The 25,870-nt window shown below is 36.5% G+C and overlaps 2 protein-coding genes across 2 annotated transcripts; both read right to left on the bottom strand.

Moving 5' to 3' along the window:
• Positions 1 to 4,568: 4,568 nt before the first annotated feature.
• On the bottom strand, positions 4,569 to 5,714 carry LOC130712914 (protein FAR1-RELATED SEQUENCE 5-like). The gene has a single exon (XM_057562729.1). It carries the CDS (start codon positions 5,712 to 5,714, stop codon positions 4,569 to 4,571), a length of 1,146 nt encoding a protein of 381 aa, XP_057418712.1.
• A 1,143-nt stretch (positions 5,715 to 6,857) lies between these two features.
• On the bottom strand, positions 6,858 to 8,368 carry LOC130712017 (bifunctional dTDP-4-dehydrorhamnose 3,5-epimerase/dTDP-4-dehydrorhamnose reductase-like). The gene is made up of 2 exons (XM_057561836.1): positions 7,816 to 8,368; positions 6,858 to 7,502 (listed from the first exon to the last, which is right to left on the bottom strand). Exons 1-2 carry the CDS (start codon positions 8,269 to 8,271, stop codon positions 7,053 to 7,055), a joined length of 906 nt encoding a protein of 301 aa, XP_057417819.1. The 5' UTR covers positions 8,272 to 8,368; the 3' UTR covers positions 6,858 to 7,052.
• Between the last annotated feature and the right edge of the window lie 17,502 nt (positions 8,369 to 25,870).

The following is a 25,870-nucleotide window of genomic DNA, read 5'->3' as shown; positions in this document are numbered from 1 at the left end:
GTGAGTAGAAGTTGGGCATGGAAGTTGTGAACCTAGAACAAGGAAACACAATCATCAACACAAGCCCTACTAGAAGTAACACTATCTAATAATGCTAATCGAAACCGGAAAGAAAGCTTTTAAAGCTTCAGAGTTCCTCTTAAGGCATGAATTGACAACAGAACTTCGTTCGCTAAAACGAGCATAACTCGAGCTACAGAACTCGGAATGACACGAAACCAGCGCCAAAATTTCGACAATCGAAAGAGCTACGCAATGGTTCAGGTCATAGAGACCCAAAAATTATTTTTGGACACGGTATCCTAAGCAATAGGTTTCGGCCACTCTAAAAAATAGGGTTCCCGAACTTTTTCTTCGATCTAAATCGATTCCTAGGTATTCTTAGGCGATATCTAGGCCAGGGAAACTCTCAGAAAAATTATCGAATCGAAAACTGTCGCAGGGGTATTTTGGTCAATATTTTTAGCTCGGAAACTCAAAATCAGAATTTCGAAAAATAAATTAGATGGGGTTGATACCAACGACGATTATGACGACTAATCTTACTATCGCTAAACTCAGTCGAGGGTTTTAAGCCCAAAGGTTGGAACTTTAGCCAAACATGGGTATTATGAGCAGAATTGAAATTCGGCGGCAATTCGGCGAGAATCGGCGAAATGAAATCCGCTAAACATGCTCAGGGGCACGCAGGGAATAAGTTTAGATAGAAAGATGAAGTTATCTAGATAGTTTTGTAAAAACCTCAAAACTTAGAGCACAAAAAAGCATAGAGAAAAGCGGCAGAATTTACGATCAGAAGTGATGATTAGCATCAGTACCTTGAGACCTACGCGTAGCAACGAACTATGGAACGATCAGGCAAGAATCGGCGAAAAACTCTTCTCCTCCTTCTCCTCTTGTGGCCGCGGGTTGTGTGTGTGTGTTTTGTGAGGTTTTTGTTTCAAGCTTCACATATTTATAGGGAATGAAATGGAAGATATTTATCAAAGATCGGATAAGTATGAATAGATATTTATCAAGATTGGATAAGTATGAATAGATATTTATCAAAGATTGGATAAGTATGAATAGATATTTATCAAAGATTGGATAAGGTTGAATAGATATTTTGTAAACCGGTACAGATTAGTTTAGATATCGGAGGATTTAACTTATAGAGTTAAGATAAAAATATAAGAGCGATCCCGATTTCTTCCTACTGATTCCAACGTATTTTAGACACGATATTCTTCCCGATGAATCTTCTAATTCTTCGAAGAAATATCAGTATGATTTTTGGTTTTCGAGGCTTGTTTTTAATGTTTACCGGCTTAAAATGCACTTTATGCACTTTATGATTTTGACCTCGGATGCAGAAACTTCCTTCTGAAGAAAGATTTGGAACGTCGATTAGAGTGGGCGTACGCGTGTGGAATCTTCATTTGAAGCTCTGAATAGAAAAAGTCTTCATCGTCGGTTGATTCTAGGGTTTTGAAATACCAGGGTTTCGGTTTCGGCAAACTTCCGATGATTGGAATCGGACGTTCGTAGATCCTAGAGTTTCGCCTCGAAACGGTTGTGATATATGGAAAAAGAGAAGTTCTAACATTTCTCTGAAATTTTTTTGGAACTTTTCCCATAGTGTTCCAAGGGTGGAACTTTTTGGAAATTTTATTCCTATAGTGTTCCAAGGGTGGAACATCTTTGAAATTTATTCTTTTCCTAAGGTTCTTGTCCTAGGTTTAAGCGAATACTGCTTGCGTCATAAGTTCCGTCGGTTCGAATCTTGTCCTTTCACCAATTTATTCCAAGCTAAAAACTTGGGTCTTACAAGAGCGGCGGAGCCATAAGAGACTCGGCAAAGCTTAAGACGGATAAAGGCCTAAAATGAAGCTTCGGTCTTACTTAAGCTTTAAGTTTGACCTAATATGGAGAGCGGCGGAGCCATAAGAGACTCGGCAAAGCTTAAGACGGATAAAGGCCTAAAATGAAGCTTCGGTCTTACTTAAGCTTTAAGTTTGACCTAATATGGAGAGCGGCGGAGCCATAAGAGACTCGGCAAAGCTTAAGACGGATAAAGGCCTAAAATGAAGCTTCGGTCTTACTTAAGCTTTAAGTTTGACCTAATATGGAGAGCGGCGGAGCCATAAGAGTCTCGGCAAAGCTTAAGACGGATAAAGGCCTAATATGAAGCTTCGGTCTTACTTAAGCTTTAAGTTTGACCTAATATGCAAAGCGGCGGAGCAACAAGAGTCTCGGCAAAGCTTAAGACGGATAAAGGCCTAATATGAAGCTTCGCACGAGCTTAAGTTTAAGTTTATTAATCTTAACTCAATTAAATACTCGCATGAACTCAATTAAATATTTATGGTTACAATTTCATATCAATAATTACTTCTAGCTTAGTGGTTAGTAGCATCCTATATTTCCCAGATGTCCTAGGTTCGGATACTCCTATAATCAGTTTTTAATTATTTTTTTATTTGGTTATCCACTCAATAGCAACCAAACCGCATTAACCGTATTAAATATACTATTTAACTGTTTGTTAGTAATAATGAGTGGTATCCCAGTGGTTAATATCCTCCAGTTGGTTCTACATGTCCCGGGTTCAAATCTCATGTTCTTCTTTTTTTAACCCATTTTGTACAGATTATTGCAAACAAACTATAACATTGGTCTTTTTTATACAAGTACTGGATTGCATAAATATGGCACAAAGATGGTACCTGAATATTTTAAACTAAGCATTGTCCAAATATGAAAGAACTCAAAAACTATGAATTAATAATTCGGCAATAAAATTCATTGGTCCAACATTCAATCATAATAAGTTCAAGACTTCATAAACAAAAAATACTTCAAAATCAGCCAGGACTTCAATAACATAGCCATATTAGTTCCCAGCAAAAATTACATGAAAAAAAAACAGGTCCATTAATGGTTTAAGCAACACAATGCAATAGCAATTCCAAGCAAAATTCAGAGCCACATCCAATATTCAGTCTTCTACTGAGTGCCATAAGCCGATTGTTGGTATGAAGCAAAAGGATGGAAAGATTGTAAAATCTGGCTCGCAGGGAATTGGGGAAACAAATTGAACCCACTAGGGAAACTCATTGGAGGGGCTTCAATATCAGCTTGAGGTTGCTCAATAGTTGGTGACACCATAGCTTGGGAACTTCCAGTGTTGCGTTTAACATCCTTTTGGGTTCTTCTATCTCCCACATAAAATTCACAGCCAAATATAAACCATAAACAACAATTTTACAACAGAACATGCCACTCAAATTAATACAACATAGTAAATATGACATATAACATGCCTTTCTTTTGGCTTTGACTGTACTCATTGAACTGGGCCCTCCATTATCTCCTCCTAATGATGGCACAGGCTGTATACAATTTAAAATATTAATGTCATACACATGGTAATTGGCTGCAAAATAATCCAATACAAAAATTATACAAACAACTTACAGTATCAGCAGTGTTATCACCATCAATTTCATTAGATGAATCTTCATCTTCTTCATCATCTGCAAAACTTTCTCCAACTTCATTACCCTCAAATAATGTAGGACATGTCCTGATTGTGTGGCCACCCTTTCTGCAATTAGAGCATAGCCTTTTCGTCTTCTTATACTTCTTCTTCCGTGGAGCGCCCTTTGTTTTGACAACAGCTGGGTCACCAATGACAAATAAATTGGTTGCAGCAGAATTGGGATGGCGACGTTTCTGAAATTTCATGACAAGCTTGTATATGTCCTCGATAACATTTGAGAAATCAGAAGAGTCATCAGCACCATATTCACTCAGAAAGTTGCATGCAGCAGAAATTGCACCTCTACGCAGCATTTTCATTCTATCAGTATCAACCTCCATAGCAGGGATAAATTGTAATGAATCAGCCTTTGCAGTCTTCAACCACCTTTTAGAAACAAGACTAGCAGGGAATTCATTCATGTTCTTAGTTCTCATAGCACATATAATGTGAGAACAAGGTATGCCAACATATTCAGAAAACCCACAATCACAATCAAACATGTTCTGATTCTTGTCATAAATGACCAAGAACTGAGTGTTTGGATGACGACAAATGCTAAACTTTATCATCACTGTGGTACCAATCTCTAATCGTTCAACAAGATTAAGGTTAAGTGCTCGTTGAATCATATGTCTCACTTCCCTAAACATATTCAATGTCAACAACTTTGTTGCTCCTTGTTCAAAGTGACTCAAAGCAGTAATCAAGACAGGCTCACCATAACTTGACTTGAAATCAGAGACTAACTCATTATGCCTATACTCCTCCACAGCTCTCTCAAAGTTATAAATGAAATCAAGGATGCTATTTTTGCACTGCACATACCTCTTAATAAATGAGTTAATGCCTTCACATAGAGAGGTAGTCCTGATACCGGCAAAAAATTTCTCTCGCATAAACACAGTTGCCCACATCTGCCTAGTTTCATACGTCTGTTTAATCCATTTTTCCTCACCAATACCATACTTTTCAATCACTTGCAGCCATTTAGTTTCAAAACGTTATGGAGTGAAATTCCCATAAATCAAAGTCTTAAATTCATTCAAGAATCTGGAATCTTAATTTTCTCAAGACAGTTTTGCTGAATATGCCATCCACAAAGCCTATGAGTAGCATTAGGAAACACAACCTTTACTGCTTCACGCATAGATTTGTCTCCATCAGTCACAACAGCTTTGGGTTGCTTTCCAAACATAGCTTCATCCAAGGCTTTCAGGACCAATTTGTAAGTCTCAATGGTCTCATCACAAACCAAGGCACATGCAAAAATTGTAGTCTCCTTGTGATGATTGTAGCCAGAAAAGATAAGAACCGATTTGTTGTACTTGTTCTTCTTGTAGGTGCTGTCAAAAACAATGACATCTCCAAACGCTTGGTAATCAAGGCGACTTGTTCCATCGCACCAAAATAAGTTTTCAAGATTTTCTTCACCTGATCTTGTGAATTTGAAAAAAAACATGGGATCCTTCTCCCCCTTACGCTGCAAATAACTCAATGCACTGGCTGCATCTCCAACACCTAAACTTATCCTTTTCTTCTTATCAACATGATTATATAAGTCCTTTTTCAGAAAACCCACCGATTCATGCCCACCTTTCTGACCCATCAAAATCCCCATTATGTTGCAACTTCTCACCCCATACAGCTTTAGACTGTCTACTTGAGCCTTGTCACCATCAGTCAATCCCCTGAATGAGGGCATTAAATGAACGTGGGATGCAGGTGTCAACCCATGATTGTGTTCTGGTTCAAATAGCACAACCTTCCACTTGCTTGAGTCTGCATGAAAACGGACACGGAACTTTGCTGGGCAAGCCACTCTGGTAATAGGCTTTGCTTCTTTGACTCGGCTAACCTTATTCACATGCTTCTCATGTCTCTCACCTTCCGTATTACACACCAGTTGACGACTAATAATATTACCCTTTCGATCACGACGGACATCATCTTTCCTTGCACCAAAACCTTTGAAATGGGCATAGTGTTGGTAAAATTCAACAGCATCCTTCTCAGAACAAAACACCAGCTCCCTTATCTCATCAGCTGTCAAGTCAGGAATTAATTTGCAACGATCTGGATTAGAATTCTCATTATTGCCATCATCAGCCACAGCCACAGAATCATCATCCTCACTCATACCTCCATAATTAGAAAGGTCAATAGAGAAATATTCATTCACATCTGCCATGGCAGCAAACCTATGCAACGAAACCAATAAATAAGTACAACACAAAGATTTTAAGTAAACAAAACCTTATTTTCGAAAACAACGAAATCAATTTTGTAAACCTTAAACTAAAAAAATTTCATTCCGATTTTTTAAACCCTAAACCCACCGATTCAAAAGCCTAAACCCAAAAGCACAATACCCAAAATGCGATTTAAACCCTAAACCCAGATTCAAAACCCACAAATATAAGAACACCTTAATTTGAAATCAAACAACAGCAACGAATAATAGATTAGGAAAATGCGATTTTAGAACCAAAACACACTAAACCCAGATTCAGAAACGGACCGTGCTATTTGATGAAGAAGCTGGAACGTGAAGAAGGTCGAACGACAATGAAGAAGCTGGAACGTGAAGAAGCTGATGACGACAATGGTCCTCGTGTGCGAAAAACGAACGATGAAGAAGCTGGAAGGTGAAGAAGCTGATACTATTTAGGGTTCAAGGAAGAAGAAGAAGAAAATGGGTTGAACTCATAATACGAATAAGCTTGGTAAAAATTCTCAATGATGGTTAAAAGATAATATACAACTTTCAAACAATTGCTAAAAGGCCCCTCTGAAAATAAAATATAAAACATTTTTGATTTTCTAAAAATCAATTCAAATTTGAACAGAAAAAGAAAATTTGAAAATACTAATACACATGGCAGCATATTATTTGCTAAAAGGGTTGGAGGCACCACACCCTTAAAAATAGGAAGGCACCACAGAATTTGCCTTTGCATTTTCCACCCACTTAACATTGAATATTTGAATTCATAGGTATGGGAACAACATTGATGAAATCCCCTTCCAAACGATCATAAGTTTACTACCATCTAACTGTATTGTCATATATTTCTCAACCCCTTTGTTCGCACCTATGTAAGGAAATGTTAATAGGCTTAGGAATCTTAAATACAATAGTCATATAGTAGAAATGATTTTTTTATAATATTTTATTTGTGCGGCACGATAAACCTGGTAAATATTGAATATAAATATATTTGGACGGTTTGACTGAATGAATTGAGTTAAATTGGAATGGGAATTGACTGAATACCATTGGAATGTAAGAGATTCTCAATTCTGCTGTTCTGACCAATCTACCCAAACATAATTGACCAAACAAACTAATGTCATAAGAAACTCAAAAATAAACATGCTCTAGTTTATTCTTGGACCCAATCAATACAAATACAACATGAAAATAAATTACAACTACAAAACATCCATGCAAACTGAAATATATCAATGAGGATATATAATAATAGTATATCGATGGTAAAACTGGGAAAACCTTCATCCTTAGAACTTAAGCCTTAACCTTCTGGTTTGGCTTGAAGACATACTTAATGAGTGACTCCTTAATGGGCAACAATTCTGGAAACTCCTTGCTCAATTTCCCTGCATCAAGCTCATTGTTGCTCCGGGGAGCAACAATGACCTTGGCCTGTTCCTCAAGGGTGAAATTCTTCCAGGTGAAGTTTGAGTCAATATACTCCTTGTACATTGCTAAGATCTCATTGTGGCTCACCACTCCAGGGTTTGTGAAGTTCCAGATCCCAGTGAGATTCCTCTTCGCCATCTCAATCGAGATGGGAAGAAGCTCGTCCAGGATTGTCATTGAATTTGGAATGTCCACCACCTTCTCGTAGCGAGAGATCTTCGTGATGAAATTGCGCGGGTTTGATAAATCTGATGAGATCGGCATCCTCACTCGCAAGGTACACACATTATCATAATTCCTCAGTAGATCTTCAACCTGTAGATGAAACAGAGTAATCGAACGATTCAGATTCTCAAATCTGAATCAAAATTTCCTGTTTAACATTGTGATTGAAAATTGAAATCGAAATCAACACACTGAAATCTGTTTGATTCATTCATCATATTGTGTATATCGATTTGATCCAATTAGTACTAGTAATTTCTATACAAAACAGATCTGAAGTTACAGATCAATCGAAGTAAACAATTTCACAAATCTGCATTTCGATTTGTGAACAATCGCATCGAAATCAATGATTCAAAGCATGAGATTCGATTGCGAAAGAGAGAGTGAGAGATTAACCAACCATGGCTTTGGTTTTGGAGTAGAACGAACCGATGAAATTAGGAGAATCCTCTTCCTTGAATCCGATACCAGATCCGAGGGGATGACCGGAATCGTACTCGAAGATGCAGCCGGTGGCGAAGTTGACGACGATGATTCCGCGCTCACGGCACACATCAGCAAGCGTGAGCGTGCCAACCACGTTGGCGCGGATGGTCTCGACCTTGTTAGTCTCACACCAGTCCACGTTGGGGCGACCAGTGACACCGGCGGCGTTGAACACGTGAGTTGGCTTCACCTCCGCGATGTCAGTTTCCAGGGAGGCGCGGTTCTCGAGGCGGCCGGAGCCGTATTCGAAATCGATCCCCTGGGCTCGGCATAGGCTTCCCAGCAGGCCGCCAATCCATCCGGTGCGGCCGTAGATGAGGAACTTGAGAGGCTTCTCGCCGGAAGCACCACCGTTGGCTGGGAACCCCATCGGAGAAGAGGGAGAGAAAATTAGTAGATCTCTGCCTCAACTCCTCTCAGAAATGGAGTTACTGGTGGTTGCTGTTACTGTGCTTTTGCTTCCGATTGAACTCCATATATATATGGCGTTTACATACAATACAATATTCGTTTTTTTAATTTTTTGCAAATTAATTAATGATGATTGTGATATTGCGTACGACGTTACGACATCATATCTGTGTAGAGCTGAAAGCTCGGGTTGGCCCAGCTCAAAGGAGATTGTTCGCTACGTGTCAATATATGTTTGGAAACGATTTGATTGGGCCAGTTCAATTGTCAGGCTAATATTTTTATGGTTGGTTAAGCTCAGCCCTTAACTCTGCCCACAAAAAAAACGCAGGCCTTAACAGGCTGGGGGGCACAAGGGAGCAGCCCATACTCACTTTTAAAAAATACTAGGATTATCCCTGTGCGATGCACGGTTTGATCAATCTACGGATCAATCTACGGATTGATACTACTATTTAACATTAAATTAGGTCCCGTTTGGAAGAGCTTATTTGAGCTTATCTGATAGCATAAGCTTTTATGCCAGTGTTTGGGAGAGCTTATGCAAACATTTATGAGACTTATTTTCATAAGCTACTTATGATAGCTTATGAAAAAGAGCTTATGCTTATATATAGCTTATTTTCGATTTATTTCAATGAATATTTTTAAAATAGTGAATGAATAAACACTTATGTCATAAGCACTTATGACCATAAACATTTAATTAAGCTGTGTTTCCAAACGGAGCCTTGATTGATATCGCACACTTTTATATAACTACTAATATCAATTGAATGTCATATATATATATATATATATATATATATATATATATGTTTATTTCATTTCATTTTCATACATAAAAATGTTTTATAACTTCCGCAAAAGTTGGTATCAGAGCCTTTTCCCGTGAGGGAAGGGTTATGGGATCAGTAGTTAGTTTGTTGGATTCAATCTTTTGATTTTTCTACAACTTTATTTCTTCTTATTGTTTTTCATTAATCACCTTGTTATTATCTTCAAGTCCTTAAGACTTAGTGTGAGGTATCCCTGGAGTCTAGTGGTCCTGGCAGTAAAGCCTGAGAGGTAGTGAGACCGTTGGTTTAGCTAGATTGGGAAGAAACATTATCCTTCTTAAGTCACTTAGGTAGATAACATGGCTAGATTAATCAAAACTCTAAGCGAAATGAGTTTAGGAAAAAACAAACAGATCATGATTCCATCAACATCCAACTCTGGTTCTAGTAACCAAGATCAAGAATTATCTAGGGTAGCCCAACAAGAGTTAGAAATAGCTTCAATAGAAAGAGCACTTCAAAACTGGTCAATCCCTATAGTAAAGAAAAAAGAAATTTATAAGCAACATACTTTATTCAATAGATCAGATGACTCTATTTTTACGATAGAATGTTGTCAACATAGTTCTGATCATACAAGTACTATAAAATTATTAAATGAAGATGTTTTAGATCAACACATTAAAGATGGTTTTAATTTCATTCATGTAGGTTTAATACAAGTAGCTGCAAAACCTAACTTTCGATTAGGAATCAATTCTCCAATAATAGTAATGTTAAGAGATATGAGGCTATTAAAGCCACAAGATTCATTAATTGCAGTCTTAGAATCAAATCTTCATGATGGTCCTGTCTTCTTTAACTGTTATCCAAATTATGCTATGAATCTTCAAAATAGTTGGACCAAAAATGCCATACAATTAGATTTATTAGCAAATGATGATATATTTGAAGAAGAAAGTGATCCTTTCTCGATAATATATAGAGTATATTATAAAGTCTCAAAAATTAATTATAATTTTAAAGCCTTAAGATCATCACCAAAACAAGAAACCATCATGTTAGAAGCAAACCTTAAAAGATCTTCAGTACAAGTTCCAAAGAAACTTACTCACGACGAAGTAATGAGTAAAGTTCCCGAGGAATGGGTATTCAAGAATTCCCTACCCCAACCAAAAGTTCATAATACTCAAGTAAGAGAATTGTTTCAAGAAGGAGCAAATCTCACTTTAAGAATGAATAGATCAAACTCATTTAGTATTAGATCTCCTCAACAGTTATACAGAGTGGATCTTCCAAGATCTTCTGTATCATCAAAGCTTAAAGGAATAGATACAACATCTAGTCCTAGTATAGCAACACATGTATATCAAGACGAAGAATCTAGTAACTATTCTCCAACCCCATCTCAAATCAACATGATAAGCAGGGTAAAATCTAGTTTTGAAATAGACAAAGATTTCATTAGAAAGGATTTTATGGCTGAAAATAATAAAGATAAAAGATTATGGTACTTCAAAAATTTTAGTAAACAAGAGACTGAAACTTTTAGAACCTTATATTATGGAGAAATGGAGGTATCTGAAACAAACATCTATTTCTTTGATTGGTTTGAAAGTTATTGTATCAAAAATTCCCTTAGTTACCCTTTCCAAAAGAATATAAACCCAATTACAAAAATAGATACTACCTGGAAAACTCCTGATAATAATACTATTACCTCAGAATACCCTCCACAAACTGGAGTAAAATTAGCAATAAAAGATGGTCAAGAAATCGAAGCATCTCCCTATAAGGCAGAAGCTAACAAAATTCATCAACAATTAAATTTTACTAATACTATGTTAACAGTTATGTCAAAACACCTTTAGTGGAACTAGCCTCGACGAGTGGAATATCGATGGCTTTAGTGAACAAAATATACTAGATATTACTGATCAAATGATTATGGCCGCTACGGCCTATAAAGTCCATAACAACATAGATAGAAATGCAGCATTAATGATTACTCATGGTTTCACGGGTCAACTACGTGGCTGGTGGGATAATATCATGACTCCTGAAGATAAATCAACCATATTAGATAAAAGAAAAGAAAATGGAGAAGAAGATGTTGTAGCAACATTAATATATACCATTATACTTCATTTCATAGGAGATCCTAGCATATTTAGAGAAAGAGCTTCAAGCCAGCTCTCTAATCTCTATTGTCCTACCATGTCTGATTACAGATGGTACAAGGACACCTTCTTCTCAAAAGTAACCTTAAGAGAAGATGGCAATAGCGCCTTTTGGAAGGAGCGCTTTATTGCAGGATTACCTAGATTAATGCAGTCAAAAGTATTAAGTAATTTATCACTTTTCAACCAAGGAAATCCAGTAAACTTTAGTTCCCTATCATTTGGACAACTTCATAATACTGTAGTATATACAGGAATACAAGTATGTACTGACTTTAAACTTCAAAACAAAATGCAAAAAGATATGCAAATTTCAAGAAAAGAAGTAGGTAGCTTTTGTGAGCAATATGGAGTAGAACCTTTACAAGCTCCTAGTTCAAAAGCTAGAAGAATCAATAGATCCAAAACAAAGCCTTCTCAGGGCTATAAAAAGAGAAAACCATTTCAAAAGAAATCATATGAACAAAATCCTTCAACTCAAAAACCTATAAACAAAAAAGCTGTAAATCCTAATAAAAAGAAAAATGTCTGCTGGAAATGTGGAAAGCCAGGGCATTATGCAAACAAATTCAAAACACAACAAAAAATAAATGAGTTAGATTTAGACCAAAAACTCAAAGACAGTCTAATCAGTGTTCTCATTAATAATGAAGATCCTCACTACTCATCAGAAAATGAATATGAAGGAGATGAAGACCAAGATGTAAATCTGGTCGAATACTCATCTGACTCTCATTCTTCTTCAGAAGAAGAAAGAGAATGTGTCAAAGATAGTTCAGGATTCTGTGATTGTGCAGGATGCCTAGAACAAAATGTCAACATGCTAACACAAGACCAAACTATGAGTTTGATCTCTATAATAGATAAAATGGAAGACTCTCCTTTAAGAGACGAATTCCTACAACAACTAAATCTTTTAGTCAAAAAGGAAGAAACTTTGAAGAAAGATATAAGTCCTCCAATAAATAGCATGAATGAAATCTTTAACAGATTTCGACCTAAGCCAACAATAACTTTATCAGATCTTCAAGAAGAAGTGAAAATATTGAAAGAAGAAATTAATCAACTAAAGCAAAATGATCTTAGCTTAGAATTTAGATTAATGGAACTAGCTGGAATAAAGATTATTGAAACCCAAGAAACTTTAGCTAGCACTTCAGGAATAAAACAAGTTAATGATAAAAAAGATGAAGATAATAATAATCAAGAACCAAACGAAAATTACCTTAATCTCCTTAATTTAGTTATAACTCATAAATGGCATTCTGAGATAACCTTAGTCATTAATGATTTTCGAATCAATATAGTAGCCCTAATTGATAGTGGCGCAGATATCAATTGCATTCAAGAAGGGTTAATCCCTACTCAGTTTTATGAAAAAACTAAGGAAGGAGTTAATAGTGCAAATGGATCCAAAATGAACATTCAATACAAACTATCAAATGCCAAGATTTGTAAAAACCAAATCTGTTTTAAATCTTCATTTGTACTAGTCAAAAACATGACAGAAAAAGTCATTTTAGGAACTCCGTTCATTTGCCTATTATACTCTATCGATAAAATAGATGAAAAAGGAATAGTTACACAAGTCTTAGGAAAGACTATTACTTTTCCATTTATAAAACCTCCTCATGTGAAAGAGTTAAATTTATTAAAAGAAATCTCAACCTCCAAAATAAATATGATCTCTAGGAAAAAGAATCATATCAATTCTTTACAAAAAGAAATTAAATATTACAAAATAGAGGAGCAACTCAAGAGATCTAATATTCAAAAGATTATTAAGGATTTTCAAGAGCGAATAGAAAAGGATCTATGTGATCTAAATCCCATGGCCTTTCATCATAGAAAGATACATACCATAGCATTACCATATATAGACGGGTTTAATGAAAAAGATATCCCTACAAGAGCCCGGCCCATTCAAATGAATGAACAATATTTAAAATATTGTAGAGAAGAAATAGGAGAATATCTCAATAAGGGTCTGATTCGCCACTCCAAATCTCCTTGGAGTTGCACAGGGTTTTATGTCATGAATGCTTCTGAGTTAGAAAGAGGAGCTCCTAGACTAGTCATTAATTACAAACCCTTAAACAAAGTATTAAAATGGATAAGATATCCATTACCTAATAAAAAAGATCTCATTAAAAGATTACATAAAGCAACAATATTCTCAAAATTTGATATGAAATCAGGATATTATCAAATTTCGGTGAGGGAGGAAGATAGATATAAAACCGCCTTTGTCGTCCCTTTTGGCCATTATGAATGGAATGTCATGCCACAAGGCTTGAAAAATGCACCTAGTGAGTACCAAAACATCATGAATGATATATTTTATCCATATATGGATTTCACCATTGTATATCTAGATGATGTCTTAGTATTCTCGAAAGGTATAGATCAGCACGTTCAACACTTAGAAAAATTTATAGAAATCATTAAGAAAAATGGATTAGTAGTTTCAGCAAAAAAGATGAAAATCTTTGAAACTAAAACTAGATTTTTAGGTTATGAAATTCATCAAGGGCAAATTACCCCAATACAAAGATCATTAGAATTTGCAAAAAAATTTCCAGACGAATTAAAAGAGAAAACTCAATTACAGAGATTTCTAGGTTGTGTTAATTATGTAGCAGACTTTATCCCTAACATAAGGATAATTTGTGCCCCTTTGTTCAAAAGACTTAGAAAAAACTCCCCACCATGGTCTGAAGAAATGAGCCATAGTGTCCGGGAAGTTAAAAAATTAGTCCAGAGTCTACCCTGTTTAGGAATACCAGACCCAGAAGCTTCATTAATCATAGAAACTGATGCCTCAGAGCTAGGGTATGGCGGTATACTTAAACAAGTAAAATCCCAGACTTCAAAAGAACAAATTGTTAGGTACCATTCAGGTATTTGGCACCCAGCACAACAAAAGTATTCTACAGTCAAAAAAGAGATTCTTTCAATAGTTTTATGTGTTCAAAAATTTCAAGATGATGTTTTTAACAAGAGATTCTTGATAAAAACTGATTGTAAAGCTGCACCTTCAGTTTTACAAAAGGATGTTCAAAACCTAGTTTCAAAACATATTTTCGCTAGATGGCAATCATTACTTTCTTGCTTTGATTTTGAAATAACTCATATCAAAGGAGACAATAACTCTCTTCCAGATTTTCTGACAAGAGAATTTTTACAGGGAAAGAATGAGTGAAAAACCAAAGTCCAAAGATCAATATGGACCCCCACTGGGTTCAACATCATCAAGTTCAAAGGCACTAGTAGTAACCCCTCTTAAGAGTGCTGGATCATCCGCACCAGCTACACCCTCAAAATCCTCTCAAAGACTTACTACCTCACAAATTGTCAAAACACCTCCTCAAAATCAAAAAGCTCCATTAGTCCCACTGACTAATAAATATACTGTATTAGCTCAACCCTCTTCAAAATCTCCTGTCAAACCTGAGTCAACAGAATATTTAGAAAAGCCAGAAGGCTTTCCCTCTCTCATCATAGAAAAAGAATATTTCCATTTATATCCAAAAGAGATAGCTACCCAGTTATTTCCTCCCAACTTTCAATATGTCCCAAGACACCCCAAAAAGACCCGACTTTTTTATGAGTTTATCCTCGTTGATTATGACTCAATAGAGGTTACTCATACTCCTGACAAACAAGGAGAGATAGCCTTTTCAAAAATCAAAATCATCAAAGTCCTTTCAGCACAAGATTGGAATGCCCCTCTTCATTACTTCAAAAACTTTTCTAGACAGTTTGACCCCCTAGTTATAATTACTATGACTACACAGATGCCTGGTATAACGCCCTGTATCTTAGACCCTTTCAACACTCTTGGTTTATATGGTTTCAAAAAGGGATTTCCCTGAAATTTCCACAATGGTTCAAAGTCTGGTTCTATCAAGTTGGTTTGGATGAATCAATTTTCCCTGAAGAAGTTAAGCCCTTATTCAAATATTTTGTTCAAAGGACCAGCTTTGTTATGGAGGAACAGCTCCTTATGTTTGCAGCTTCCCAAGCCATCTCATGGATATTAACTTGGGACTGGAGATCTGTCCAAATCCTTGATGATATAGAATTATACCAACTTTATAGAATCTTCAGGATAAAATGGTGGGCAAAGTTCAATATTTCTTTAATACAGCAAACTAAAATTGAAGCATGGATAAAAACCTATCATCTTACTCAAAAGAGCAAGAAGCAATTATCCGCTTCACATGCCCCCTGTCTCTCTCAAGAAGCCTCATTCCTTCAAGAAAATTCAAAAATAATGGCAGAACTAGCCTCGGCCAGCTCGCCAGTAGAATTTCAAAAAGATTAGACATGATATCAGGAAGTCAGAAATCAGATTCATCAGTTGAAGACACTTCATTAGTCAAGATGGAAAATCACCTTCAAGATAATGAGGATGACTGTTTTGGAATCAGTTATCATTCATTCACCTAATCGACTACTGGACAAAAGATCAACATCAAAACTCTTCATTATGGCAGACAGAGAATCTGCTACTTTTATCATAATCTACTGCTTTTATCATGTAACCCTAGTTGCTTTTGTAAACCATAGTTACTTTCTAAAAAGTAATCATGGTCAGAATAACCCTAGTTGCTTTCAAAAAACCAGAGTTACTTTTACAAGTAATCATGGTTAGTTTAATGTGTATAAATAAGTATCATAGAGCTGATGAGAGGGCATCGGGTTTTTCCCTACCTCTCTTTCTCTCTCTCTCTCTCTCTCCCTCTCTAAGTTTGTAATAGCAGAAGTTCATCTTTGAATAAAAGCTTGTGTCTGTAAGTACTCTCTATGTTTATTTCATTTCATTTTCATACATAAAAATGTTTATAAAAATGGTTTATAACAATGTTTTATAACTTCCGGAAGTTATAAAACATTTTTATGTATGAAAATGAAATGAAATAAACATAGAGAGTACTTACAGACACAAGCTTTTATTCAAAGATGAACTTCTGCTATTACAAACTTAGAGAGGGAGAGAGAGAGAGAGAGAAAGAGAGGTAGGGAAAAACCCGATGCCCTCTCATCAGCTCTATGATACTTATTTATACACATTAAACTAACAATGATTACTTGTAAAAGTAACTCTGGTTTTTTGAAAGCAACTAGGGTTATTCTGACCATGATTACTTTTTAGAAAGTAACTATGGTTTACAAAAGCAACTAGGGTTACATGATAAAAGCAGTAGATTATGATAAAAGTAGCAGATTCTCTGTCTGCCATAATGAAGAGTTTTGATGTTGATCTTTTGTCCAGTAGTCGATTAGGTGAATGAATGATAACTAATTCCAAAACAGTCATCCTCATTATCTTGAAGGTGATTTTCCATCTTGACTGATGAAGTGTCTTCAACTGATGAATCTGATTTCTTACTTCCTGATATCATGTCTAATCTTTTTGAAATTCTACTGGCGAGCTGGCCGAGGCTAGTTCTGCCATTATTTTTGAATTTTCTTGAAGGAATGAGGCTTCTTGAGAGAGACCGGGGGCAGGTGAAGCGGATAATTGCTTCTTGCTCTTTTGAGTAAGATGATAGGTTTTTATCCATGCTTCAATTTTAGTTTGCTGTATTAAAGAAATATTGAACTTTGCCCACCATTTTATCCTAAAGATTCTATAAAGTTGGTATAATTCTGTATCATCAAGGATTTGGACAGATCTCCAGTCCCAAGTTAATATCCATGAGATGGCTTGGGAAGCTGCAAACATAAGGAGCTGTTCCTCCATAACAAAGCTGGTCCTTTGAACAAAATATTTGAATAAGGGCTTAACTTCTTCAGGGAAAATTGATTCATCCAAACCAACTTGATAGAACCAGACTTTGAACCATTGTGGAAATTTCAGGGAAATCCCTTTTTGAAACCATATAAACCAAGAGTGTTGAAAGGGTCTAAGATACAGGGCGTTATACCAGGCATCTGTGTAGTCATAGTAATTATAACTAGGGGGGTCAAACTGTCTAGAAAAGTTTTTGAAGTAATGAAGAGGGGCATTCCAATCTTGTGCTGAAAGGACTTTGATGATTTTGATTTTTGAAAAGGCTATCTCTCCTTGTTTGTCAGGAGTATGAGTAACCTCTATTGAGTCATAATCAACGAGGATAAACTCATAAAAAAGTCGGGTCTTTTTGGGGTGTCCTGGGACATATTGAAAGTTGGGAGGAAATAACTGGGTAGCTATCTCTTTTGGATATAAATGGAAATATTCTTTTTCTATGATGAGAGAGGGCAAGCCTTCTGGCTTTTCTAAATATTCTGTTGACTCAGGTTTGACAGGAGATTTTGAAGAGGGTTGAGCTAATACAGTATATTTATTAGTCAGTGGGACTAATGGAGCTTTTTGATTTTGAGGAGGTGTTTTGACACTTTGTGAGGTAGTAAGTCTTTGAGAGGATTTTGAGGGGGTGGCTGGTGCGGATGATCCAGCACTCTTAAGAGGGGTTACTACTAGTGCCTTTGAACTTGATGATGTTGAACCCAGTGGGGGTCCATATTGATCTTTGGACTTTGGTTTTTCACTCATTCTTTCCCTGTAAAAATTCTCTTGTCAGAAAATCTGGAAGAGAGTTATTGTCTCCTTTGATATGAGTTATTTCAAAATCAAAGCAAGAAAGTAATGATTGCCATCTAGCGAAAATATGTTTTGAAACTAGGTTTTGAACATCCTTTTGTAAAACTGAAGGTGCAGCTTTACAATCAGTTTTTATCAAGAATCTCTTGTTAAAAACATCATCTTGAAATTTTTGAACACATAAAACTATTGAAAGAATCTCTTTTTTGACTGTAGAATACTTTTGTTGTGCTGGGTGCCAAATACCTGAATGGTACCTAACAATTTGTTCTTTTGAAGTCTGGGATTTTACTTGTTTAAGTATACCACCATACCCTAGCTCTGAGGCATCAGTTTGAACATGAATAGGCAGCGCATCCGTTTTTCTCGCTCCTTAGCACAAGCACTGACGTAAGCCCGTGAAGGAACGCACTATTCTTCTTGGTTATGCCCGATCCTGCAAGACCCGACTTTTTTATGAGTTTATCCTCGTTGATTCTGACTCAATAGAGGTTACTCATACTCCTGACAAACAAGGAGAGGTAGCCTTTTCAAAAATCAAAATCATCAAAGCCTGATGGGGAAGTAGAAACATGTTAATTAAATTAGACATAAGTTGTCTATCTGCTTTGTTCTTACTTACTTAAGCACTGTTGAAATGGTTAGAGACTGGTAGTACACATCAAAACTAAGCTAAACCTGCTTGTTTAAAGTTCTTTCCTCAAGGATTATCATTATTCAGAACTATGACCAGATCTGCAGCGGAGGTATAAGGCAGTAAGTCCCTGTGTGGCAGTAAGTCTATATTGGGCCATACTACAGATTTGGTATGTTATTTTTGAATAATTTTAAAGTCCTTGTTTAGTTTTGTATGTGGTGGCTTTAGTCTAATCCAGATCTATACTGCTTAACTATTAAGAACAATTCAGAACCTAACTTATACTTCTAATTTATTTATCTGTTTCTATAGAACCAGGTGATGGCGATGATACTTACGGGTTAGGAAGGTTTGAAATTCTGATCATGCTTCGTTCTTTTTCTTCCAAGCTTTCATTCAAATCTTCCCAACCCTCTTCCTCTTCTATAGATTATCATCATCAATCTAATCAATTAAGATCAAAAAATGTTTTCAAAGAAGAAATTCATTTTGAGGACATCAATCAGGATCTCGATAACTGGGAAATTCCAAAAATTTCTCGTACTGAAATCTATAAACCAAATGGATCTTTTTTCAAAAGGTCAGATTTCATCATCAAAACTGTTGAACAAACTTATAAACTCAGAACAGATGATGAAGAAATCTACTTGCTTTCTGAAAAAAGCATCAAAGATCATATCAATAAAAACTTTAATTATCTACATATTGGTAGTGTTCAAGTAGGTCTAAAGCCTATGACTAGAAAATCTCTGGATATTGCTGTCCTTCTTTGTCTTAGGGATATTAGACATAATCGGTTCCATGATTCCCTCTTAGGCACGGTAGAAACTAGCCTAAGCAATGGACCAATCTTTTTCAATTGTTTCCCTGACCTAACGGTCAGCCTGGATGATAAAAACATCCTAGACATTCTCTTCCTGAATATTAAGCTTCATGGCCTTGATATGAAGGATGATTCTGTCCCGATCTCTTTAATCTATAGGGTTCAATACAAAGTAATGAACTCTATTAAATCTTATTTTTTACGAACCAATTGTGAAAAATCTGGGGAAACCACCCTTTTCCTTACTGACTATGACAAGGCCAATGTTATTGTTCCTAAAACTATCCAATGGAGCGATATCACCCTTCCTGAAAAATGGTCTTTAGAAAAGGCTGCTCCAGCCCAACCTGTTGATACCCCTGAATTCCGTGAAATCATACAACATCAATCTGGCCAAGTTGACCTTATCTTCAATAGAAGAAATTCTTTCTCTAGATCTGTTAGGACATCCTCTAACGATTTCCAATCTGCTATGTCCAGAAGATCTTTTTCTATGTCTAGGACCACTTCAGCCCGAAGAAACCAACCTGAGTCAAGTGCTCGTCCTTCACTCTCTCATGATGGATCAACTATCCATCTAGCAGGGTATGTCAATTCCACTCCTGTCAGGACTACTTACGACAAAGGTGATGAAGATCAAAGATCCACCTTGTCTCCAACCTATTATTCTCTAGAAACCCCTGGAGAAACTTCTGACTTTATAGGAGCTATCAGTGTTGAATTTGTCATTGACAAAGAAAGCATCTGAACAGACTTTTACTCTGATCGTTGGACTCAGCAAAGAGAATGGTTCTTTGCGAATTACGAAGGAAAAAGAAGAAAGAAAATTCAGCATCAATTCTATGGGTTCCTTGAACTTGTTCAGCAAAACATCTTCTTCTTTGACTGGTTCCATGCTTATACCATTAAGAAGAAAATTCCTTATCCTTACCAAGTTGATGTCATCACTTGGCAGCTTAAAGATGGCAAAGAAACTCTTTCAAATCTCCCTCCTAAGACCCCTTTCTTTCTCAAAGGAACTCAATCCACACCTGGTTTAGCTTCTCCTTTCAAAACCAGAGAAGGGGAAGGAGAGGTCACCAGCAAAGACATTAAAGACCGCATGGAACAGGCCAATTTTACTAACAAATATCTTCAAACCCTTGGAGAGTCTCAGACGAAAGACTCATATTCTGGGAAAGGAAAAGTTAAGATTGAACCTTCTTCTCCTGATATCTCAAAAAATTGTCAGCTTGAAAAACCTTTATTTAAACCTTTCCAAATTAGCAACCGCTCCAGACAATCTTCTCAGTCTCTTCATGCCAAGAGAGAAACTGACAATGAACTTCTTCAAAAAGTGGTCGAGCAACTTAGGCTCCTCAATCAAGTTGTTTCTGAAACTCCAGCTGCTTCTGATCCAGTTACCAACACTCCCTTAATCCGAAGGAATCCTTCATTAAACAACATTGAGGAAGGAGAATCTGATGCTCAGTCTGTTAAAAGTATTCCTTATGTTAACCCTGTCATTCACAATTCTAAGAATCAGTGGAGAAAAGAGACCAAACTTTATTATCCTAGAGCCACTGCTCCTGATCTTCTATTAGAAGAAAAAGATTCTTCAAATTTCAAAAGCTTTAGCGCTAACAATGTCTATGAATGGAACATTGATGGTGAAAATGAATATGGCATCATCAAAATCCTCCAAAACATGACCATGGTTGCTACTGCTTATGAAACATCCAACAATTGTCCTGAATCTCTTATTGTTGAAATCTTAGTTGCCGGCTTCTGCGGCCAACTCAAAAGATGGTGGGATAATTATCTTACGGAAGATGAGAAGAACCTTATCTTAACTGCCATCAAGACTGATGAAGATAGTAATCCCATTATTGAAGATGGCAAATTCGTTTCTGATGCTGTAAACTCCTTAATCTTCACTATAGCCCAACATTTTGTTGGAGATCCTTCTCTTATCAAAGATAGATCTGGTGATCTTCTGTCTAATCTCAAGTGTAAGTCTTTAGGCGATTTCAGGTGGTATAAAGACACCTTCTTAACCAGAGTTTACACCAGAGAAGATAGTCAACAGGCCTTTTGGAAAGAGAAATTCCTCGCAGGCCTTCCTAAATCTTTTGGCGATAAAGTTCGTGAAAAACTTAGAAGCCAAAATCCTGGGGGAGAAATCCCTTATCAAACACTTAGTTATGGACAACTCATAGCTGTTATTCAAAGAGTTGCTCTTAAAATCTGTCAAGATGACAAAATCCAACAGCAACTCACCAAGGAGAAATCTCAGAATCGCAGGGATTTGGGTACCTTCTGCGAACAGTTTGGTATTCAACCTTGTCCTGAGAAACCTAAACCCAAACCTAGTAAGCAGGATACTCCTAAACAGCAATGGAGAAGAAGATCTAGCAGGGATTATGATCATAAGAAAACTAAGCCTAGATCAAAGCCCCAATCTCATAAAACTCCTCCTGAAAATAGACCCTCTCAAGTACAAGGAAAAGATGTTACCTGCTATAATTGTGGCAAGCCGGGCCATATTAGTAGATATTGCAGGCTCAAAAGGAAAATCTCTGAGCTTCATCTTGAACCAGAGATTGAAGACAAGATCAATAATCTTCTAATCCAAACTTCTGATGAAGAGGAATCTGCTCCCTCTGACTCTGAAGTATCTGAAGACCTAAATCAAATCCAGAATGACGAGGATCTTCAATCGTCATCTTCTATCAATGTCTTGACCAACGAACAAGATTTACTCTTCAGGGCTATCAACTCTATTCCTGATCCTGAAGAAAAGAGAATCTACTTGGAACGTCTCAGATCTACTCTTGAGGACAAGCCTTCCAAAAACCCCATTGCTACCAATAAATTCAATCTCAAGGACACTTTCAAGCGTCTTGAAAAATCCAGTGTCAAGCCTGTCACTATTCAGGACCTTCAATCTGAAGTAAATACCCTCAAAGCTGAGGTTAAAAACCTCAAACAAATCCAGACCAGTCAGCAAGTTATCTTGGATAAACTGGCTGAAGAAGAACCTGAGGGAGATGATCCTCCAATTTCCAATGATTTTCTTGGATTAATTAATTATGTCACCATTCAAAAGTTTAATATCAATATTAAGATCATTATAGGTGATTTTATTTTAGAAACTCCAGCTCTCTTTGACACTGGTGCTGATTCCAGTTGTATTTCTGAGGGACTCATTCCCACCAGATATTTTGAAAAAACAACTGAGAAGCTCAGTGCAGCAGAAGGTTCTAAACTAATAATCAAATATAAGATCCCTTCGGCAATTATTAAAAACAATAATCTTGAAATTGAAACTTCCTTTCTGCTAGTCAGAAATATAAACAATAAGGTGATTATTGGGACACCTTTCGTGAAAAAGCTCTTCCCTTACACCACTGATGAGAAGGGCATCACTGTTCAGTATCTTGGACAGCCAATTACATTTAAATTCTCCAAACCTCCCTTTGTTAAGAGTCTGAATATCATATCTCACAAGGAAAAGCAAATCAATTTCCTCAAAGAAGAGATATCTTACAAAAATGTTGAAGTTCAATTACAGCAATCTTTAGTTAGATCAAGGATTGAAAATATTTTGAAAGATATTCAATCCAGTATATGTTCTGACTTACCTAATGCTTTTTGGGAAAGGAAACGTCATATGGTTGATCTTCCTTATGAAAAAGGTTTTTCTGATAAACAAATCCCAACTAAAGCAAGGCCTATCCAAATGAATGAAGAACTTCTCCAATTCTGCCAAAAAGAAATCAATGATCTTCTGAAGAAAAACTTGATTCGAAAAAGTAAGAGTCCCTGGTCCTGCGCGGCCTTTTATGTCAATAAACAGGATGAAATAGAACGAGGAACTCCTAGGCTTGTTATCAATTACAAGCCTCTCAATCAAGCTCTTTGTTGGATTAGATATCCAATTCCTAACAAAAAGGATCTCTTAGCCAGATTGCATGATGCTAAGATATTTTCAAAATTTGACATGAAATCTGGATTCTGGCAAATTCAATTACAGGAGAAAGATAGGTATAAAACCGCTTTTACTGTCCCTTTTGGACAATATGAGTGGAATGTTATGCCTTTTGGTTTAAAAAATGCTCCTTCTGAATTCCAGAGGATCATGAATGAAATCTTTAATCCTTATTCTAAATTTACAATTGTTTATATTTATGATGTTCTGATCTTTTCCCAATCCATAGAACAACATTTCAAGCATCTCAACATATTCATTTCTATCATCAAGAGAAATGGCCTGGCAATATCCAAATCAAAAGTCAGTCTATTCCAAACCAATATCAGATTCCTTGGTCATAATATCCATCAAGGAACTATCATCCCCATCAACAGAGCTATTGAGTTCACTGACAAATTCCCTGATCAAATCATAGATAAAACCCAATTGCAGAGATTCTTGGGATGTCTTAATTATGTTGCTGACTTCTGTCCTCAACTTAGCACTATAATCAAACCCCTTCATGATAGACTCAAGAAGGATCCCCCACCTTGGTCTGATGTTCATACCAATGTGGTTAAACAGATTAAACTTCGTGTCAAGAATCTTCCATGTCTTTATCTTCCCAATCCTCAAGCTTTCAAAATTGTTGAAACCGATGCTTCAGATATTGGCTTTGGCGGTATTTTGAAACAAAAAGTCTCTGGCAAAGAGCAAATCATAGCTTTTACTTCAAAACATTGGAATCCTGCTCAGCAGAATTACTCTACTATTAAAAAGGAAGTTTTAGCAATTGTTTTATCTATTTCCAAATTCCAATCAGATTTGATAAACCAAAAATTCTTGGTCCGTGTGGACTGTAAATCGGCGAAAGAGATTTTGCAAAAAGATGTCAAAAACCTAGCTTCAAAACATATCTTTGCCCGATGGCCAGCTATTTTAAGCGTTTTTGACTTTGAAATAGAATATATAAAAGGATCTGCAAATTCACTTCCTGATTTTCTTACTCGTGAGTATCTGCAGGGAAGATCCTAATATGGCCTCCAGAGGCTCTTCCTCCTCCCGGGGAAGAGGCAGGAGTAGTAAAAGCAAAGGTATTGTAATCTCTGATTCTCTAATCTTATCTGGGCCCACTGCCCATCAGTCTGGACCCACTGTCCAAAAATCTGAGCCTACTACTCAAACCCAATCTCCTCAACCAAAGCAAACCAAAGCAGATTATGCTTTACCTATTCAAACACTTCTTACCCTCCAACAATCAGGCCTGAATGAAGTACCTCAAGGCCTTATCAATCTCCCAAAAAAGACTTGGGCCAGCATCGCAGATGATGATGACCAAGATCTCCCATCCCTCCAATCTATCATTGACAAAAATAAAAATCTAGCTACTCGTTACGAGAAAAAACCCATTGTTGCCCAACCTAGTCAGCAAAATCAGAACTCTGGTTACCTAACCAAACCAATCTCCAGATTCCAAACTTTTATAGAACCAGAATGGTGGGACAACTCAGGGGGAGTTAAACTTGCCAACAAAAATGGTATCAAACTCTTCCCAAATCATCTTGACACCATTCATCCAAATAAAACCCAAAAATTCTATGAGTTCATACTTGTAGATACAAACAGTGTAGAGATTAAGCATTTTAGGGACAAAAATGACAGCTCCCTAATTACTCACTCTACTCTCCAAATTCTTCGTGTCCTTCGTCCCACTAACTTTGGACCCACTCCCGATAGCTACAAAAAAATTTCCCAGAACTTTGACCCAGTAGGCTTTAACTATTGGGATTATATTAGGGCTTGGGATAATGTTATTCTTGGCTTTCAGAATAAAAATCTGAAACATTCTTGGCTCATATATTTTAAATGGACCAACAAATATTCCTTCCCAAATTGGTTCCTGTCCTGGTGGAATTTCTTTGGACCAACAAATGAAATCTTTCCCTCTGAAGTTCTTGAGGGTTACAATCACTTTTTAAAACATTGGAATAAAGAGTTAAACAATTACCCTAATTGTTTAAATTATTATACCATCTTCTCCCTTTCATGGGTTTTTTCTTGGCGCTATGGTCTTAAGACAAAAACCCAACCAATCCTCTATAAACAAGCACTAATCAAATGGTGGAAAATATTTGATGCTTCCAAAGCTTTCAAAGAAAATGTGAATCAATGGTTCAAGACAAACCAGAACTGCCTTAAGCATGCTAGTCCGCAATCCAGTCTCTTGCTCAATCAGAAGGCCAACATCACAGCGGCCCTTGCAGGAGCTTCAACGGAGGAAGACTTGCTCAAAAATCTCCAATCTGCCCTTCAATTATTGAAGGAACCAAGAGAGCAGGCCTCATCTTCAAAGGCCCCACAACATAAAATCTCTTCGCAATCCTCTTTCGGGTCAGATTTTGTCCTGGAATCTTCAGAATCAAGTGATGATGACCTCTGCTGAGATTTGTCGTCTTGTAATAATTCAATTTCAATTATTGTATTTCACTGTAGCAACAGTAAACTTTATACTGTAGCAAATAGTACCAGTCAAATAGTACCGGAATCGGAACTATTCTACCGGAACTATTCAAAACAGTGTTCAAATTTTTTCTT

This window comes from Lotus japonicus, chromosome 4 (assembly GCF_012489685.1).
Source record: "Lotus japonicus ecotype B-129 chromosome 4, LjGifu_v1.2".
NCBI lineage: Eukaryota > Viridiplantae > Streptophyta > Magnoliopsida > Fabales > Fabaceae > Lotus > Lotus japonicus.
Note: the sequence above shows the minus strand (reverse complement) of the source record. Positions and strands in the feature narration are given on the sequence as shown.